A 20,660-nucleotide genomic window follows, 5' to 3' on the forward strand; every position below is an offset into this window, starting at 1 on the left:
GAATTTTTTTTTTTTTTTTTCTAATAAGATTCCTCAAATAGCTGAAGAGGGCTGCAGGACTTCAGGAGAGAGTGATGCTGAGCCTGGCTACCTTGTCTTAGTTTGATTTATAGCCAAAACCTCCTTTCCATTCCCAGGGTCGAGGGATGTAGAATAAAGAGAAGGATGTGTGCTAAAATGAAAAGAGAACTTTTATTAATACTTCCAGGGTTTATTCTCAAAGGTTTGGGTTTTTTTTTCCCTGTGGGGGAAGGAGAATAAACTTTTTAAATTTATGAAGTAATCTGTGAAAAATAATCCAGAACATATGTTCTAGATTGCGTATTTTACTCTCTAAGAACTGCCTAAGCAATTAAAAATGCACCAGGAATAGAATTAAACATGTGTATGCAATTTAAACATAAACTTGATAGTTTTGTTCGTAACTCAAGGTGTTTTGCTCTTTAGCCTAATAATTTGCTTTTAGAGACAAGTTTGTAGACCAGGTGTTGAGCCTATCCTCCAAAACCCATCTCGTTTCGAATAACTTTACTATGTTTTGCTTCATAATTGCACCAAGAAAGCAGGGCCAAAAAAGAGTTTGGGCTGGTGGTGGTGGTGTGCCTTGGGTGCTCCCCAGGGATGGCAGTTCTGGTGCAGAAACCTTAAAAGAGATGTTAGTGTGCTGCACTAGCCTGGTGTAGCGTCAGTCCAAGAACCTAGGCCGGGTCTTGGATGAGTAACTTTATTAAGCCTTTACTTAATTCTGTGGACTGTGTGAATGTGCAGGCCTGTGCTGCTGCTCGATTCACTGCTCAGCTCCCAGACATGGTAGTTAAAATGTCCCAGCCTCCTTCCTTTTCTTAAACTTTGTCCCACACCAGGCCTTTTCCATTTGCCTCTCTGGTTTGGTGTGGTTACTGTATGCTTTTAAAAAAGAGCTAATCGTTAGGAGAGCAGATTGGTCTCAGCTGCATTGTACTAGCTGTGAAATTGCTACTGGAGGTGCTAGTTCTTGCTGGATGAATTTGGAAAGTTGGTTATGTTCTGGGATTCTTCAGCTCTTCTAAAACCTGAGGCTTGATAGTGTTTTTATATCTTAATAGTTTAGAACAAAAATTAATGCAAGAAAGCGGAGATCCTTCTTGTGGGATTTCTTAAAAGGCTTGGTGTGATCCTAAATTATAACGCTGTGACCTGTGTAGCAAAGACCTGTGGAGTGTGTTTAATTTTTGTTCAAAACTGTTCCAGTGGTAAAATCCCTCGTGTGGATCCAACTGTATTTTCATACAAGCCCGATTTAACATGTGTAGTTACTATATTTTTCTACATGGGATGTGTCAAATCGGTATCACAAAAGATAGCTTTTCTACTGTGATAGTCCCTGGTATGTAACAGGTGAAAGGCTTCAGTTCTACAGGTGTAGTTGAACAGTACAACTTCAGTGCTTGGGTAGGAGCTGCAGTTTTTGTCACTCAAACTTTCTTCTGACTTTCATTCCTCTTTCCCTAGTCTGTGTCTAAACTAAGAAGGCAAAAAGGCCGTCAGGTTTCCCAGCATGAGAGCTGATAGGATTTACTGCACTTGTAGTAGTTGCAGTCAGCACTGTGGGCTTGGAAGCGTGTGGGTGCCGGGGCATGTGTCCTGCCTGGTGCTGGCCATGGGGAGGGCAGCACCCTGCTGCAGCCTGCCAGCCTTGCTGGGTCGCTTGGGTAGGAAGAAATTCTGGCTGTGACGCTTAACTTCAGCGTGTGTAAACAGACCGAGAAAAATGCTCCTGGGTTGGGGTAGGGGGATTTGTCCTGAAGTAGCAGTAAGAAGAAAAGCTACATTTACACAAGGTGCCCCAAGTCTATAACTTAGTGGTGTCTTTCTTTTTAAGAGCTCCTGCTTTGGATGCAGCTTATCTACAAAAGCATATTTTTGCCAATATATCTTATTCCACCCTCCAGGCCTAACTTCCACCTCCTCACCACCAGAGGAAAATAAACGGGGGCACTTCCATTGGCATTGACATGCCAGTTTATCACACCCTAAACAACATAGCTATGTTGACAGAAAAGCTGCTGGAGTGTCACTAATGCTCAGATGAACCTGTGAGGTATAAACTTTTCTGTTTACTTGTGGGAAATTGATCTGTTTATTCAGTAGTGGAGCTCTGTGTGGTCACCTGGCAGTGGTCACCTGGCAGTGGTCACCAGGAGCTATACTGCTTTTTGCAGGAGAGGATGAGAAAGTTTGTAGGTATGAATTGGAGGAGATGGTGGCAGCGAACATGTGTAGAGGATTAATCCTGTTTTGGGGATGGCTGGGCTTGAAAAAGTTCCGCCTTCCCTTTCCCTCTGACGCTGCTTGCTTAATGGGGGACCTTGGACTTGTCTTGCAGGACACCTCCACCCTGGCAGGAGCATATGGGTGATGCGACTTTTGTAAACTGTCAGTGCTAGAGGAAAACAACTCTCCTGGAGTTCGCATGTGTAGACTTTTGGGCAGATATGCTTTAGTTAGGTTAGATCTGTGGTGTTGGCTCGCGCTCTTCAGTTGATACAGCTTTTAAGGATGTTACTGGCATCAGTGTGATTTTTGCTGTCTTAAACTAGCTTCTTCCTCGTCCCCACTGAATTCCTGCAGTCACATCATCCTGTCCTTTCTTCCTTCTTCCTCTAAGTTCTTCCTTTGACAAGGGTTTCTGTTAATTGCTGAAGAGGCGTAAGGGTTTAATGCTGAAGAACTGTTGACTTGGTTGTGATTATCTAGTGCAAGACAGTGTGTGTGTAACAGGCTGTCAGCCTGCCAGGCAGTTTGATGCCAGTCCCTGTATTTCAGGGTTAATGTGGAGTTAATGACAGGGTCTGTTTCAGAGGCCTCTGGTAAAATGACTTTGGTGGATCTCAGTCCAGTGCATTGGTATGTGTGTTGCTGGTCTACACCACTGCTGGTAATTGTCAATTTGACTGGTTTTCTTAGCAGGAAGGCCAAAACTACATGCCTAGGAGGCTAGGAGAGGGATACATCACTGGAGCAGTAGAGGACAGTGCTGCTCACTGGCCCTGGGCAGCAAGCAGGGAGCCTTGTCCTCCAGAACTTTGACCGTGTTTGAATTGAAAAATGCATCTCTGCGTCTGCCCACCTCTGATGCTATGGGAAGAGGCAAGAAAATAATTGACCAGAAGCCTTTGCTGTGGCACCCCGTGGGCTTCTCCAGTGCCCAGTATCAGCCCATGATCCAGCGTGTTTAGGGTAGTATTTTAGCTGATAATAGTTATGAATTGTGGGTTAATGTGTGTGGCTTTTTTTTTTTCCCCTACTGTTTATTTATCAGATGTTATAAAGAAACAACTGGTAATTAAATTTGTCTATTCTAATTCTGCTAAAACAATTGTATTGGGATGCAGTGCCATATAAAGGTCTAAGTGCAGGACTGGCACCCGGGAAGTCCTGGGTCCTCATCTTTCTTTCGGTGCTGATATGGTTGTGTGGACTTGGTCAAACTACAGCAAATCAGAATAATCAGAATCTCTCCGCGTGTTACAGAAGGAAATCACCCCTGTCTTGCAAATGGAAGGGATATATTTATGTGGCACAGCACCTTGAACTAATGAACACTACACATGTAAGATGTCTTGTCTTGGCGAGATTTACGCAGTGGATCCATAAGCTGTTCAGATTGTACTTGGTTAGGAAGTGAAGTGCTTCAGGGTCTTACTGAGCTGGTCACGTGATAAGCCCTTCAGAAGGGCACTGCGCATGTCCCTGGATTTTTCTCGGAGATGCTGAGTCTGAAATAATGGTGTGGTGCTGCTGGCAGAAGTTTAAGCAGGTCCCTGAAGCTGAGTGATGGAATAAGACCCATGCCCAGGTAAAGGCCACTTGCAGAAGAGCTTGTTTCTAGGCTGCCGGCTTTGTCAGCCTTGCTTTTAGGACCAGGACCTCCTTCCTCCTGGACTCGGTCACAGGGTCAGCTGATCTTCCTCTCCAGAGCAGAGAAGTCTGTGAAGTTGCCTGGTGACTCCAACAGAGCCGGGCTGGTGTTGGGATAGCAGTTGGGGAACATCAGCACCTACTTTATGATGTGTTTAACGGCTGATAGCTCTTGAAGTGTTGTCTCCAAAGCTTGATGCTCTTGGTATTTTTGTTTACCTGAGGTCTTTTGAGTCATTCTTTGCAACTGTGAAGGTTAGAAATTTGTTGCTGTAAACATCAACGTTGTGTTTCTGTTGTAGTAAGAACTGTGCTCCAGGCAGAGGCCCTTAGTGCCTCTGCTGCTTCTGATCCTGGTGATGGTGGGTGGCTTTTCTGTGACTGCCGAGCAGGGAAATGACATACGGTGAAGGTGTGTTAAGGTACCTGGAAGCAGGCAGTGAAAATTTCCCAGAAGCCAAATGTTTGTCCATAGCCAAGATAAACTAATGTTCTGAGTAGTGACTCTTCCAGGTAGCACTTCCTAGGGGTTTGTTTAGAGTTGGAATTGTCATACCTGAGCTTAGTTCCAGATCTACACAGTCCTGTTGAGAGACTTGAATTGCTGATGACCACCCCGCCCAGTCCCCTAATTGTCCACCTGGAGCACTATTGATTTTGGTGAGGTTTGTAGGAGCTCAGCACTTCTGAAAATCGGTTTGCAAATTTGTCCCCTTTCCCGTCTGAGGAGTGGGCGTGTTTAACCACTGGGGTGTGGGAGGGTGATCCCAAATTCATGATTTGTAAATGGCTTTGTAGTTCATAGTGTATTACATTTGATGGCCTAAGTTTACTCCCAGTACCCAGGTGCTGTAGAGGCCATGCTGCGTCTGCTTCGGGGGCAGGAGTAGGTTACCTTTGTGTGTTGCATAGCAGTAAGGGGGGGGGGGGGGATGGACGGACACGACACAAAAAATAAAACAAAAGGAAAAAAAACTAGCAGGATGTCCTGTTAACGTGTCTTGTTTTTAGAGGGCAGTGCAAGTCCACTAGCTTTCTAGGTTTCAGTGTAGTAGAGGTAGGTATTTAGTATATTAATCCTAGTATGTTTCAGCAGCTGCTTGCACAGCCTTCATTACGAGCTTGGGAGAGCGGTTGTCATCACTTCAGCATCCTCCTACCCCTCTTTTGAAGACTCTTGCTGTGGCCGAAGTATGGGCACAGTTTCTGCAGAGGTGCTGGAGAACATAGGGGATACTATACTATCGCATACTTGCAGGCTCTGTCTCAACGCCCTAGTTTTTGTTTTAAGATTTAAGAAAAAAATCTCTTCAAGTTTGGTATAATCTTTCTTTTCTTGACAGTTCTCAGAGGTGGCTGCTGGAGACTACAGAGTCAGCAGGCACAGGCTGTGCTTGAGGGTCTCAGCTCATCTCCTTGGGAAAGGAGATGATAGGATCTGCTACACAGGTGGGAGACTACATTGGTCCAGAACCTAGTTTAGGACTTAGTGTGTCACCCAGTCCTGAGCTTGAGGACATGGAGCTGCTGTTTGCTCCTGGCAAACTGTGGTAAACCCAGGTTAAGGAATCCTGCCATCCTCTGCCACTTGCTCATTATTTGCAAGACAGCTCCCCAGAGTTGTGCTAGGAGGGTGGCAAATTGCAGTACAGAGATGGGAACAGGAGCTGGGAAGGAAATCTTTACCTAGTTTTGCTACCAGGGCTGGTACATTGTAAAACTGCAGTCTGAGCTGGAAATCCTGCGGCATCTCTTCACTAACATTGACCTGGAATTTATCTGGCTGTCTGCCATGTGCTACATAAACCCCAAGTCATGTTGGAGGCTCCTTCTACCCCCTTGAATCCCAGCCCCTTTCTGGGATAGTAACCCACAGGCCAGATTTTCTTCTGTGGAGGTTTTTAAGCGACCGCTGTGGAGCCCCTTGAAACTAGATACTAGTGGGAATTCCTGCAAGGCCTCTCTAGCCTTGCTGGCTGCGACATCCTGGAGTGAAAACGTGGCTTGGATTGAGGATTGGTTGGTTGGTAAATTAGTACAAACCCAGCTAGTACAATTGCTTGAATTTCCTAACGAGCAGTGAAGAGGGCTGAGTAGGTAAGAAATGTTACATACAGTGAGATCAGAGGTCTGCACCTCTGCAGTCTGCTGTGTGGTGGATTTGTAAGGAAATCTGAGTTGTGTGGTATGGTCTGGCTTCAGACTTGTTCTTGTACCTTCACCTTCCTGCCTTTTTTTCTTTTTTTTTTTTTTTTTTTTTTAGGATTCTCAAATTCTGTGTTGAAGCGATGCCTTTTTACTGCTTGCATCTTTGCAGCGTCCTGGCACTTAAGATGCTGTCCTTAGAATTAGGACTTGGCTCCTATTACTGTGGCAGAATCAGGAGTTGTCTTTCAGCTGGAAAAGTACCGAGTTTGATTTTTCCTTGAAAGAGATTGCATTTTAAAAAGATGATTCTGATGGTGTTGTAACTGGTGTTTGCCTTCTTAAAAAAACTTAATCGTGTTCAAACCTAGTGGGAAGGAGTCAGATGCTCACGCAGAATCTTCCGTGTGCTGTTGGCAGAGGGGACCTGCCCAGGTTGTTGTACATATTTTGGTTTAACTTGTTCTCACTGATGTCTAGCCTTTGGTTCGTGTCTCTTGCTTCCCTTGCTAGTGGAAGGAGATTCTAATAGAGAGAACAGAGAAGTGATTCATGCTGAGGAAGGAAATTATCTCTTATCTAGGTTGCCTCTAAGCCAGTCCTGGCAGAGCTGACTTTATCCTTGAGAGGCTGAAAAGTTGGTCTAAAAGGTAAATATTTATTCTTTAGTGTGTCTGAAATTGATCTGAAATCCAGGCGTCTGGTGTGATTGCCGATGGGGAGGAAGCTACACTTGTCTGTGTTCACACAGCACAGTGCGATTCAGCCTGCAAGCAGGACAAAAACCGTTCTGGACGAGCATAATTAAAAACTTGCTGAAATCTGTGTAACCTCATCGACTAAGCAATGTTTTCTCCCACCTCAGTTACAATAGTAGGTCTGTGGGAAAGAAAACTAAGAGGTCTAGCTCCTGGCTTCTCTGCTCTCCCAGCACTGAGGTTCCTGGGATGGAGACTCTGTTAAAATATCAGCACTCTTCTGCATCTTAAGAAAGTCACTGAAGCTTTGCTAAGTCAGCTGGGAGGAAGTTCAAATTCTTGGCAATGTGGCTTTTCTTCAGGGTTGTATAGTAGGACACTTAGGGAAGCTTTTGTAGTACCAAGTAGAATGTTTCCATACCTTTTCTTTTTAAAACTGCAGTGGAAATTCTGCATGGCTTTCTATAGCCAACCTGCCCCTGCCTTGGTGATTGCCCAGAATTCAGCAGGAACAGAAAGTGAAACTGGCTGGTCTGTTGGTCATATGCTGAGATGTGCAGAAAGTGGAAAAATTGTATAAATACTACACCAGATGAGCTTTGCAGTCCTATTATTATCATCTTTATGGAGAAAGCTGTCAGTGGTAAGAATGAGCCAAGCCAATTCTTGCGTAATTAGCCCCATACAATTACATGGTATTTAGCGATGTTTGGCTTGAGCTCTAAGTTCTTGTGTATAACAGGGAGTTTCTGATGAGAACTTGAAATTTAGATATCCAGAGTGAATATGTTGCGGTTAACCCAATAATTTAAAATATTTTCATGCTCCTTTAGCTTCTGTCTTGAAGGTCATTGAAATCTAGACCTGACATGCCCTTTCCAGCCTTTGCACAGCATCAGTTAGTGTTCTATTTTTGAGCACTTGCTAGTATTGGATATGAGGGGAGTTACTTTGGAAGGGTTTTGTAGTATTTGTGTTTTATTTCCTACTTTATCACTTGGCAGTAGTTCATGCTCTCCTGTTCTTTTAGGGAGATTGCTGTGGCTTGAGCCATTGCTGCTGAGTGTTTCTCTGCTGTACCTAACCTCAAAATTACTTTCGCTGCCTGCTTGGATTCTTCCACTTCCAGCAGAGCAAAGTAGACCTTCTGGCTTCACCTGAGCACAATCCTAAGAGCTCCCTAGCCCAGACCTCAGCAATGGCACAGATCATCTCTTGACCTAAGCCAAGCAAGTCACTTGGGACTTGGTCCTGCGTTGAGCTGTGCGTAAATTGATTCTCCCTGCCCTCCCGTTGAAGTGAGTTTGCTATAGGTTTGGGATCTCTCATTAATGCCTTGGTTTCTTTGTCTTTTTACAATGCATCTTTTCTTGAAAAGGTAATGGAACTCCTTTAGCTACAAGAGTGATCGTATGCATTTGCTCAGTATTACCCATCTGTGTATAATTCTGATACATCTGTCAGTTTTACATCTAAGATGTATACAACTCCTGTCCAAGGAAGTTCTGTAGTGTAGGTGGTAAGTGGGATGTGCGATTAACCTTGTGTGTCTGGCTTTTTCAGAACAGGGCAGTTGGACGGCCCAAAGGGAAACTGGGCACTGCTTCTGCAGTAAAGCTTGCAGCTAATCGGACAACTGCTGGAGCACGTCGGAGGAGGACGCGATGCCGCAAGTGCGAGGCGTGTCTGCGGACAGAGTGCGGCGAGTGTCACTTCTGCAAAGATATGAAGAAATTTGGGGGACCTGGCAGGATGAAACAGTCCTGCATTATGAGGCAGTGTATCGCAGTAAGTGTACCTGTTGCTACAGCTTGTTTGGAGATTTCTTTCCTATATCTGTCTCCTGGTGACGAGGTGTGGAACTGAGAACTCTTGTCTCTAAAGTGCATCAGGCAAAACAGTGTAATCCCTGCCCTCTCAGTTCAGATCTCTTCTTCCCATCAATTTTCATCCCCTGCCCGCCCCAATCTTAAACCAGAATGTTCCTAAAACTTAGTAGCATGGCTTTCATTCTCAGTAATATAGAAGGTGGATGTGGAGATTATCAGTACACCAGAAATTGGCACTCAAATCTCACTGAAATTCTGGAATTTGGGGGAGAAGGGGAAAAGTGGGAAGTTCTGATTCAAAGGGAAAAGAGGCCTGTTTGGTTTGGATCTCTGAATTTCCTGAGAAAAGCTGCCTTGCAACTGTCTTTACCATCTTAACTACTTAACCAACTTAAGATATGGAGAAATCTTTGACTGGCATCCTCCAAGATTTTGGCATTGGTGACCCCAGCCCCAGGCTACTTGAGACCTTAATTTCAATTTGTTTGCTATTACCTAGGCATATAGGAGGGATCTGATCCAGATGAGCCAAAGAGCCATCAAGCCAAGGTCTTGTCTTCCTCAGGGACTGGAAATAGCTGTCAGGGGATGAGCATCAGAACAGGGCAAGCAGGCAGTCAGACCGTTTCCTGGGCTCCTGTGATACGTTGCTTAGAAGCTTCTTGAGTCATAAGTGATAACTTTGTTTTTAACAAATATTGACAGATTAATCTTCCACTAAGTTGTCCAAGCACCTTTTGAATCTGTTGCTTTCATATTGACTATCTTGGAGCTTCTCCTCAGGTCTCATGTCCACAGTGTCCCCATTTAAGGGTAAAAATTAGCTTTAGCTTTTCTCTTAATTCTTTGGAAGGTCTTGATTATGCTCTTAAGGGTTTGGTTTTCTGTTGTTTTGTGGGGTTTTTTTAAGGAAAGGAATGTTGTTTATTCATAAGTGAAATATCACCCCATCTATACTGATTTCTCTCTAACTCTTGTTACAGTTCCTTTCACTTCTCCCCCCCCCCCCCAATTTCACCCCCCCCACCCCCCCATTTTGATGAGGAAACTGAAGTGGAGGCATTAAATTAATTGGTCTGTCACTGATAAAAAAAACTGATAAGCACTTAAGGTTTCCAGTAGTTGCTCCTGGTAGCTCACTCCATGTCCTGTTCTGAGCCATGCACTGTTCTTGACATAGAGGATTGGATTCAGCTCTGCTGGATCTTTCAGTAAAGCACACAGAATATCTACCTTTCTGCGGAGTGCTTTTGCAGCTCAAGTGTCTTTTCTTTGAACACTTGATTTCCTGGAGTGTGGCATGAATTGAACAGCATGGATGAAGAATTTATTATTCTCCAGGGGGAAGAAATAGTGAAATCGTGCTGCCTTTTTAGTGGAGGGATTAAATTAGGGCTGCAGTGTGCTTTCTTGTCCTGACTGATGAAGGAAACTTTCATACTAAGCTGTTTTGCTCTTGATACACAGGCTGAGCCTTTTGGAGATGAATTGGGTTCTCTTCTGGCTGAGTGTAGTCATCCTCTCATCCCCTTTCTTCTAATGAAGTATTTTTCTTCTTCGTATCTGCAGTTTTATTTCCAGGATCTGTGGTTAGAGTACAGGACTTGGTAGCCAAGGTACTCTGATTCCTTGTCCCACCCTTGCATGCACTGAAGAAGACCTCTCTGTCCTTCATAGGTTCCCACTGGTGTAAGTAGCAGGGGGAGTATTACAAACTTTCTTAGAGCAGCAAAAGCACAGAAAATTAACAAGTTGAACTGTTGTAACTTTTAATGGTGCTTTACATTTCTATAAGCAATCCTATTGTCTTTACTCTTGTTCATTACGTTCTCTAACAATTGCAGTAGTAATATATTGTGGTACCTATCCAACAGCTTCCAGCCAAAAAAAAAAACCCCAAAACACCAAAGCAAGGCTCTGTGGAAGTAATGATCCCTACAGTTCTGGGATTGTGCTTTCCTCTGGTTAATAACATTGACGATATTAACTAGACACAGACTTTCATTAAACTCAGAAGCCTTAAGAGAGCCTGTACTGCCGTTCGGAGAACAGGAAACTCCTCTGCATGACTAGTTCAATCAAGAAAGGAAACAGGAGTGCCTGGGATACTTTATGCTGCATTGAATAGGTCTGAAGGGAGTGTGGGGGCTCTGTGCTGGGAGGACGTGTTGTGACAGCATCGCTGCTGTTCCAGCCCGTCAGTGGGACAGCGCTAGTTGGGGCTCAGAGGAGATTCCCTAGACACCCTTGCTCCCAGCAAGAAAAATTGTACTGCTCGGGGGATGTTTGTTCTTGTGTGTGGATATAAATACTTGTCGTGTGGGAGATAGGACAAAACAAGTGGACGGAGCTCTTATGGCTCTGGACAACTTAGCTTTTCTCTGGTTTACCTGCTGGTGGAATGGGATCCTGGGGATTCCTATTTTGTGCTTGGAGGAAGGGTGGGAATTAAATAGCATTTGCAAAATGCTTTTAAAATGGAGCGTGGGTAAGTACTGGCATGAGAAAGCAGGAAAGTGTTGCCATAGCTAATGTATCATGTTAGTGTGTGGGGCAGCACACTGTACTCTGTAATGGCTTACTATAGCTAGGTTTTCCCCTATCTGAAACTTGCCGAAGAATGCACTGTTTCTGCATAGATTTGGTTTGGTGTGCAATTATCCACTTACGGATTTTGTTCACTCCATCTACAAGAGATCTTTGCCATGAAAAGCCACATGTCTGTCTCTGGCTGCTTAATAGTTAAGGACTTGCAACCTAATCGATTGCATTTCACATTATAGCCAACTTCTTATGAGGATCTTCCTTTTCTTTCTTGTAATGAGGCTTATACCTTATTGCCACAAACCAGAAGTTTGTTCTTCATTAGCACAAAGGTGGCTTTTTAAGTAGACTGGTATTCAGTGCTTTGACACGGGTGACAGATATGTCAGTTGCATATGCTGCAGTTCCCTTTCTGTCTCAGCAAAAGATGGGAAAAAAATCAGTGCGCTTCTCACTTGTGGCACTTACAGGAGAAGAATTCTCTTTTTAAGTGTCTGTGCAGTGCTTTTTGCAATGCTCAGGTTGGGAGGAGGGCACTAGATAATAGATTGTCAGTCAGGAAGAGGTCTGTTCTCGGTTCTGTTGTGGGCTTGCTGTGAGACCTGGGTTGGGTCCCATAACATCTGTCTGCCCTGCTTGTAAAGTAGGGGAGCTGCCAAGCTGCTAGTCAGATTGTGAAGCTTAATGGATGTGAATAGTGATGTTCCAGGTTGCTTCTTTTCCCTCCCATTGTACACTAGTGAAGTGACTTGTGTGCCAATGTCTGTGTCAGCTCACAGATTCAGAGGACCCACAAAAAAAGCATTTTCATCCATCCCTGGGATGCCCCATGAATCTTATGTTGCTACAGGGAGGGCACTTTCATTCCATGAAACATGTCCTGTGATGTTTGGTCTGGGTACCCAGCCCTGATTGTACCAGTTTTTCTTGCCTTTGTTGCTCTGCTGGGCTGGAGCCTTCAGCAGTTTGCACAATTAATCCCTATTTATCTCCTCTTTGAAATGAGGATACTGTAAATGCACATTGAGTTCTGTTTCCATATGTCTTCTGTGTCCTGATCAAGACTACTTTCTCATATGTGTAAACAGCCGGTGTTGCCTCATACTGCTGTGTGTTTGGTGTGCGGAGAAGCTGGGAAAGAGGACACCGTAGAAGAGGAGGAGAGCAAGTTTAATCTCATGCTAATGGAATGCTCCATTTGTAATGAAATCATACACCCAGGATGCCTTAAGGTGAGTACAAGGATGTTGTACATGTTGGAAACAAAAACTGGATTCATTATCACCTTAATGTAAAAGTAGTGCACAGAAATTGGAAAGCTTTCATATTTTCATCTTTGGAAACTTAAGTGAGCAAAGAGTTGGTGCGAGAAGTGGGGTGACAGCTGTGGCACACGCAGCCCTGACTGGCAGGAGGGGATCCTTTGATGTAACAGCATCCACTGTAAGCAGAGACTCTTGCTTTGGAAGCCTCTGAAATGTGTGTGCATGCAAATGTCTTGTGGCTTTTGTTTTGTTTTTCATTCTTTCTTTTTTGCCTCTTGTTTAAGGAAGTGAGTAGTTTCAGGTGGGATGGAAAGCTCAAGAGGACAGAGAAATCTGCCTGTACTTTTGGATGAGTTAGTCACAATCCCCATATCGGTAGCTCCTTCCTGTGTCCCACAAAGTACAAATGAGTAGTTTGCTGTTCGTGTTTGTCCACGCACAGATGTGCCTTTCAGTGGCAGCTGGTTTTAAAGATGTTATGAGCAAATGTTGCAGTAGGAAGACTGCAACTCTAGAGAACAAACTGAGCGAGTTTCAGGTGTGCTGAGTGCTTACCCTTGGCTGACTTGAGTCCTGTGAGCAGCTATATTCTTTGCTGGTAACAAAAGTGTCATTTGGGGCATATCATTGTATATTAGCATTTAGAAGCCTCCTTTCTCCAGAGCTGGTTTGTTTCAGCTGATCAGCCATTTCCTGTTGCTGATTTGTTTATGGTTAAAGTGATTTGCCAAAGCAAATGTATTCTGACACACCATGCCCCAGAAAGCAGCTTTTGGCCCTTCTGGGATCTCTGGGAGGAGGGGTATGTTCCTTATGCAAGCCCGGGGTGATGCTCTCCTGGTCTTTTATTTTTCTTGCGCTGTACATAGTATTGCACCAAGCTATGTGCGTGTCATTTATTAGAGCAGAAAGTAGGTAGCTGGCAAACCAGAACTGTGGCTGTCTCCCTGATTCATGAAATTGGTACTCACAGCTCCTGCCACAGATGGGCTCTGAAAGGGAGCTTTGCTTGCTTGGCTCTGTTTAAAACAAGGCTTCGGGGCCTGATGAAGCAAGAGAAGGAGCTGCTCGTTTTCAGAGGTACCTTGATTTTGACTTGTAGCTACTGCTTTGCTATTCCAGTCCTTCCTGAAAGTGCCCAGGACTCCCTCATCTCTTGCTTTGCAGTGTCAGTGACACTTCATGGCTGAGTCCAGAGGACATGGTTGTTGTCTAGTGGCAGTTCAAGCATGGTTTCCTCTCTCCATACCACATTTGGGACTAGTTGCACAGGATGTGGGCCAGATCTGTGAAATCAAGCAAGTGCTGTTTGTTCTTTTATGCATGTGTGGTGTTCTGAATGCTGTTTTGGTAACTAGGAACAATGTTGCTTTGGGTGTTTCTGAAAATTAAGCAGTGGGAGATTTACAGTGTGCCTTGTGTGTCTTGTATTTTGATTTCTCAGTGCTTCTGTTGAGCTGGAATGGTGGGGTAACTGGTACTGTTTATTTACTGAGACAAAAGGGCACCAGTAGGATTTCAGATTCATCTTGGAAGGTGAGATGAGACCATGCACCGGAGAACAGCAAAAGGAAAATGGAGCCTCTTCCTTGGTTCCCTCCTTGCTCTTTATTCCTGGGTTCCATGATTTTCTGCGAGACAAAAATCTGTTGCTATGTTTACATGTTGCTCGAGCCCTTGACGTGGGCTTAAGCCCAGAGGATGGAGCCCATAAATAGTCCTTGTGGGAGTTGCCTTTGAATGCAGATGCAGCCCCAGGGCAGCTGCTTCGGCTGTCCACCAAGAGAAAGTCCCTTCCTGTCCTACTCGGTAAATAGGCAGTAGTACACGTGAACTGTCAGTCATTTCCAATTAAATGTCTGGCAAGTGTACTTTTGGGGGAGACTGGAATAAACTGGATCAGTGAAGGGAAGAGTGTCCTTTCCTGGCTTATTCCCATGCGGAGTGAATTCCCTCCAAGATGCATCTCCAAAGCTTGTGGAGTAGTTTGGCACATGCACTGGCTAATTTGTACTCCAGGGCAGATTGTTCCTGGTTTGAAGTCCATCCTCTTCCAGCTTCCTGATTTGGCTGTACATGTTTGTGGTGCGTTTTCTCCATAAAAAACCAGTGTCAGAGGATGACCTCTTTGAGGAGATTAAGGGTAGCTCAGGTGCATCTGTGTTCTGACACACTTGCAGCCTTGAGGAGCTTCTGTGGGTGCCTCTAGCTGGGGGAGCCCTGGGTACCAGAGTACATTGGGTGCTTGTGTTGGAACTGCACTAAGGACAGCCAGGATGTTCCACATACTGAGAAGTCTCATGGGAGGTTTCTGCCATGCTTCTTTCCTTGAAAATACAATACCAATACAAATGCTCGTTTTGCTGAAGAGTTTCTTATGAAAACAATCTTGGCGAGCATTTTGCAAGCACAGCGTTGTTTCCAGAGGGAGCTAGTGAGATTTTTGGGGAATATTGCCTTTCGTTGTTACAGAGCATTTGAGTTGAATGGATACTGATGATTTTTTCTTGCTACATGTCAAACTGCTAGTAATGCTGGTTAGCATGTGTGAGTGAGTGCAGTGTCTGATACTGTTTCCTTAAGGAGAAGGTGTTCATTTTCCCCAGTAGGAGCCTGTTCTTTTTCATCTTAGATGGATACAGTGATAATGATAGAAAAGGTGAATATTTAGGTGCCTTGTCAGAATAGCAGAAGTACAAAGACATCTTCCAGCGCAGCTGCACTGCTGCCCACGTGTTCAGCCCAGATGTGTCTCGCTGCCTATGCTGTTTCAGTCTTGGCACTGCCAGAATTCATGGCTCTCACTCAGCCATGTCAGATCAGCATCCTGGGGTCTCCATATTCCCTAACAAGAAGACTTCACAGTAGCGTAGTCTCACGTTTAGACTTTCTGAATTGCTGACCTTGTGCTGCAGGTACGTTTCTGAAGATGCCTCATGCTGTGGCTCAGACACCCACCTGCTGTTTGTAGCAAACACTTGGAACTGGCTCCCACCCAGTCTGAAAGGCTTGGGACAGATTCAGTGGCAGGTTTGTGTGTGTCTAATTAGTTTGCTTACAGTTCCTCACATCTGTTCAGTTCCTTAAACTTCACAGAAGGGACAGAGCTGTAATGCTTTCCCTTCAGTAGCATTTGTTCTATATTCAGTGCGGGAAATAACTTGTTCCCAACTTGGGCTTGGGCCAGGAATTGTTCCCCTGAGGCAGAGATGTATACAATAACTCCTGGAGTACCTTACACCTACCATGGGAAAGAAGGTTCAAAGGCGTACAGTTGTGATAAAACCAGTATTTAAATTCTGCCCACTTCATTTACTCATTTATTAACTCCAGAAGCCTTGCTGAGAGAGACTGACGTGTCGTCACTCTCACTAGATGGTGAAACTAGAATGGCTGCTGTCTGGCTTGGGGACTTGAGGAAGCAGTTCCCCTAAAACCAGGGCTTGATCCTGCATAGCTAGTGCGTTTTTGCTGAGCTGGGAGGAGAGGAGGAAACGTTTCAGAAACGTGAAAAATCTGCAGATCTTTGCCCCTGCCTGTTTCAGCAGCAGTCTCCTGCTACTGTGCTGCTAATGCCAATGCCTAGCTATTTGTCTTGACAGTAGCGTGTTTTTGTTGTTTATAATAGTAATAAATTAATCTTCTTTTTTTAGCCCAAGGCTTATTTCTGAATATATAACTAAACCCTTAAATGTGAATGTGCCATCAGTGAGCGTATGTGTTTGTGTGGAGGGTGTTTTTACCTTAGCTCTACTTTTCATCCTCAGTTTCATTCACAGAAATGCCTTTTCAGAAGCACTTATCTCCTGTTTGGAAAGTAACGCGGGCTCCTGTATGGAAATTCAGAAACCAGCAGCTTTTCAACTGCGTAGGGCAGGACTGTGCTTTTATTGTACACTGAGTGTGCGTCTTCTCTTTCAAAAAGCAAAATGTCACAGTCTCTCAGAGGTAGTGAAGTAGTAAGCATTTCTCTTCCTTACACTAGCTGGGTAACTGTGGGTGTGAGAAACCTTAAAAATGCCTTCATGTGTCCAGTCTTCTGAATAAAAGTGCCTGTTCTCTAGCTGACTTGGCAACCATCATTTTTATTGGCACATGGGTTTGAGGGCTGGACGCATGGGACTGCTAGTTCTGATCCATAAAGAAAAATATTTTAAGGAACACTTGATTACAGTGCAGGGTAATTTGCTTCTAAAAATGCCGAACGGTATTAATGTATGTGAGAATGTGTGTATGGGAAAAAATCCCTCCCTACTAAAAGATCAGACTGTGCCTCACTCTGGGGGGGGGCGGGTACACACACGGATGGGACGGGACTGAGCTTTTTCAAGTGGTGTGGGAGGACATTCAGAGATGGTGTGATTACAGTCCTGGGTTTTGGGGGTTTTGGTTTGGGTTGTTGGGGTGGTTTTTGTTGTTTTGGTTTTTTACAAGAGCAGAATGTGCCCTGTGTTAATTGGGATTGTCACTGACTTTCATAAAAAGCCCAGACCTGAACCCTTTGTCAAATACCAATTTGGGCAGCATGCTTTCCTCCCCTGTTGACATCATCAGAAGGGTAATTGTGCAGGACCGAGGGCTTGCTCAGCACCAGCAGGATGGTGCAGCACCTGCGGTGATCTAGGTTTCTTTTCTGCAGCCATTGGGAGGGCAGCAGTCGATCAGAGAAAATTGAGCTGTACAGAATGCCTCTAAATGATCTACCTTTTGCAGCTTTTTACAGTATGACTGTGAATTGAGTTGTGCCTTTCTTTCACCAGGTGAAGGAATCGGATGGTGTGGTTAACGATGAGTTGCCGAACTGCTGGGAGTGTCCAAAGTGCAACCACGCAGGGAAAACTGGAAAAGTGAGTTTAATGGGAATAAGTGGTGCTGGAATGAGATACAAAATCTCAAGCATTCCCTCTGGCTTGTAGATACAATTTTGTCCAATACCAGCTTTTGATTTTGTGCTTAATTCAGTTGAGTTGAAGGAAATAAGCTGGTGGCTTTCTATTCTTTAATAATTTTTGTATTCTTGTTCCGTGTACCAACACTTCACCCAAAACCTGAGGAATATTTAGGTTAGTTCTGTGCACTGCTGCATGTTAATTTCTTAGATGAAAATACTTTTAAAAAAAAACCAAAATCCAGAAGCAATTCTGCAAAACCTGAAGTGTCTGTTGGAATTAGTGAAACATTATTTCTTTTCAAACTGAGACAGACACTGCAAGTGTGTAGTTACAAAAATAACTTTATAAAGGTTGAAACTACTTTACTCTAACTTCTTGCTAATCATTTAGTCTGTTACAAAGTGATCAACCCACCAGTGTTGGAGGCAACTTAGATAAAGAGCTGAGAAAGGCATAAGATATAAAGTTTGTTTGTGTTTTGTGTCTCTTTGGCGTACAAGCAAAAGCGCGGACCAGGATTCAAATACGCATCAAATCTCCCAGGCTCATTGCTGAAGGAACAGAAAATGAACAGAGACAATAAGGAAGTAATAGATGCTGCAAAACGGAAAGGGGATTGTGAAGAAACTCCCAGGCGGAAATCAGAGGAACATTCCAAAAAGACTCAAGTTGACTCAATACTGAGGAGAAAGTCGGATGAAGTGCATCTGTGGAGGAAAAGGAAATTTGAGAAACCCCAGGAACCCACTATGAGAAAGCGGGTATGACAAAACACTCTCTTCATGTACTTACACAGATGCGCGTGGGCTGGTTGGGGCTGATGTCTCTTGCCTTCTGGCTTATAGCTCATCTTAAAATCCCAGATTGTTACAAAAGAAACTGCGATGTTTTACCTTCCTTTCTGAAAACTGCTAGTCTAACAGGACAGTAGTTTGAACAGCGACACTCGGGTTGACGTTCAGAGGCCGAAAACACTGGGCTATGGCTGTTGTTTTATTCAGAATACTAGAAAACCCACTTTAACTGAAAAGCCTTTACAAGATGCTTGGAGTAGGAACAAGGTGAAAATCAATTTTTAATGGAAACTTTTTAATCTTTATCCACTTGGTGGCGCATGGCAGCTTGTTTCGTGGCTGATTCAGGGGTGTACAATACTCATAACCCATCAGAGGACCTTTAGAAATGACACCTTCTGTAGCCTGCAGAGAGGAGGAGCTGCTCACAACAGCGATGTAGACAGCTTTTCCCAGAATTTAACAGTCAGAGCTCTTGGGCCAGGCAGGGACATTCTGAATTGTCTTGTGGATTGTGAAATATGATACTTGGGATATACAGAAATGCTGGTTTGTAGAGGTAGAAATGAGGACCTAGATTTAATGTGTCTCACGACTAAATGGCTGATGGCTTTAAAATCAATCCGTGGCTGGTTTTGTATTGCATGTGTAGTTCACGAGGAGTGGCTGTCAGTCTGCCATGCGAGGCTTGACAGCGGGAACGCTACAATACAGTTAAATGTAGGGATTGGGGTTGCTTTGGTGGAATGAGAGCGCAAAATTCACGATACCAGTTTCTGCTTTCTGGCCATGCTTTCCTTTTCCCATCCCTATGGACTCACTGCAGTGTTTATGGATGGCTTGAATTGCTCCATGAAAGCCCCCCCCCGGTGCGTGAGGAAGGCACTGTGGATCACCAAACCTTCATCAGACAGCACAACAAATGTCATGTTTTTGGGGTTTTTACTTTTCTTTCTTCCAACAGCTAAAACTTGGAAAAGAAGAGAAACTCTTCAGGAAGAAGGTACTTTGCCTTTTTAATAGATGTGTTCTCAATCCCTTTTAATCCCCTCTCCTCATGTGAGCTAGTTTCTCTATCAGTCATGTCCTTGTGTCACTGCAGGCATGATTTTTATTATCGTATTTACATCTTGAAATTACAGAGTCTCTCTCTCATGGAAACCTTTACACTCCAGGATAGTTTAGCTGCAGCGTCTGGTTTTATATTTTCTGTTTTGTTGTCCCATATTAAAATACAGCAGCAAGCTGTGTTTTGATGACTCAAGGAATAAAATTCTGTTCTATACTGGTGTTTCACTCTTCCTGTGTGGTTGAATCTTGCCCCTGCCACACAGCCCCTCAGCAGTCTGTACCACAGCACATCCCTGGAGTCCCTTGCTGACAACCCAGGGAGCCAGGGGCGACCTGGCTCGCAAGTACTGATTACCTCTCACAATCTGGCATGATAACAGAAGTCTGATACCTTTAAACTAAGTGCTCGCCAGTACCTTCTGTGAAGGATGCCACAGGCTGACAGTAGTCTGATGTTGTAATTTTTTTATTCTAACCTGTCATTAACTTACTGTGACCTCTCCCTTTATAATATGTTAATTTAAAGACAGGGTGATCAGCTTTCTCTGCTGTGCGCCACAGTCTGAAGCATAGGAGCACATCCACTGACTTGATCCAATTAGTTTATTGCGAAAGCACAGACCTTCCGATATAAAAAGTGTGTTCACAGCAGTTCACCTTTTCTTGCCAGTCCAGATCTCTTCTTATTAGAGCTATTTCATTTTAACAGTTGGTGGCTTCTTTCCTGCTTGTAGTGATCAGATTAGACTTGAAGTCTTCCCTGGTCTTAGTTTGTACGTCTCTTACGCTTCTATCTGGTGTGCATCAAAGAGAGATTTGATTAATGCGAGCAACTGAAGTGCAGTTTGCTGTTATGAACAGTGACCGGGGCAGGGAAGAAGGTGCCAGCTAACCCCTGTCAGCTTGCGTTGCGTTGGAGGCCGTGTCAGTGTGAGGTCTCGTCAGGCTAACAGTGTGTCAGACCCGTCAGTCAGATTCCCCATTCTGCATGCACCGGAGGTGGGGGAAGCTTGAGAAGACAAGCAGAGTTTAGTAGGATGTAAAGGAGCGGCTAAAGTGTAATTAAACGAGGCTGTGAGTATCCAGCCATAAGGAGGGGCCACAACAGCACAGCCACAGTGCGAGTTGGTGATTGCAATTCAGGAGGTTTCAGAAATTGACTTTTTGGCCATTGGGCATGAATGCATGTCAGCCAGTGTTTAAAGTGGGTGCCCAGTGAATGTGTTCCAAGCCTGGTTTCTTCTGGCCTGCTGGGGAGAAGGCTGTCTATAGTGTGCTGCTTATCTTCTGTATATAAATTGTCCACTGTGTAATGAGTAAGGCCCTTAAATCCGCAGGATTATGCATGGTGAATAAATGCATTTATCACTCTCTTGGAGTCTGGAGAGCCAATAGCTGGACTCCTCATCCATGATGGCACTTGAACTTGATACCTTTGGCCGGTGAATGTACCCTTGTGCTCAGATGGGTGGGGCCCAGTGCTGGCAGGCAGCCCAACCTGACCCCCCCCCCGGCGGGCCGC

The 20,660-nt window shown here is 44.4% G+C and overlaps 1 protein-coding gene across 1 annotated transcript in view; it reads left to right on the forward strand.

Moving 5' to 3' along the window:
- KDM2B (lysine demethylase 2B) overlaps positions 1-20,660 on the forward strand; it is a 125,056-nt gene that overhangs the window by 99,570 nt on the left and 4,826 nt on the right. The window contains exons 14-18 of the mRNA XM_019473272.1: positions 8,307-8,531; positions 12,205-12,348; positions 17,142-17,228; positions 17,765-18,034; positions 19,032-19,070. Coding sequence (XP_019328817.1) covers positions 8,307-8,531; positions 12,205-12,348; positions 17,142-17,228; positions 17,765-18,034; positions 19,032-19,070 — 765 coding nt within the window. The remainder of the gene's footprint in view (positions 1-8,306; positions 8,532-12,204; positions 12,349-17,141; positions 17,229-17,764; positions 18,035-19,031; positions 19,071-20,660) is intronic.

The sequence above is a fragment of the Aptenodytes forsteri genome, unplaced genomic scaffold (genome assembly GCF_000699145.1).
Source record: "Aptenodytes forsteri isolate BGI_AS27 unplaced genomic scaffold, ASM69914v1 Scaffold118, whole genome shotgun sequence".
Lineage (NCBI taxonomy): Eukaryota > Metazoa > Chordata > Aves > Sphenisciformes > Spheniscidae > Aptenodytes > Aptenodytes forsteri.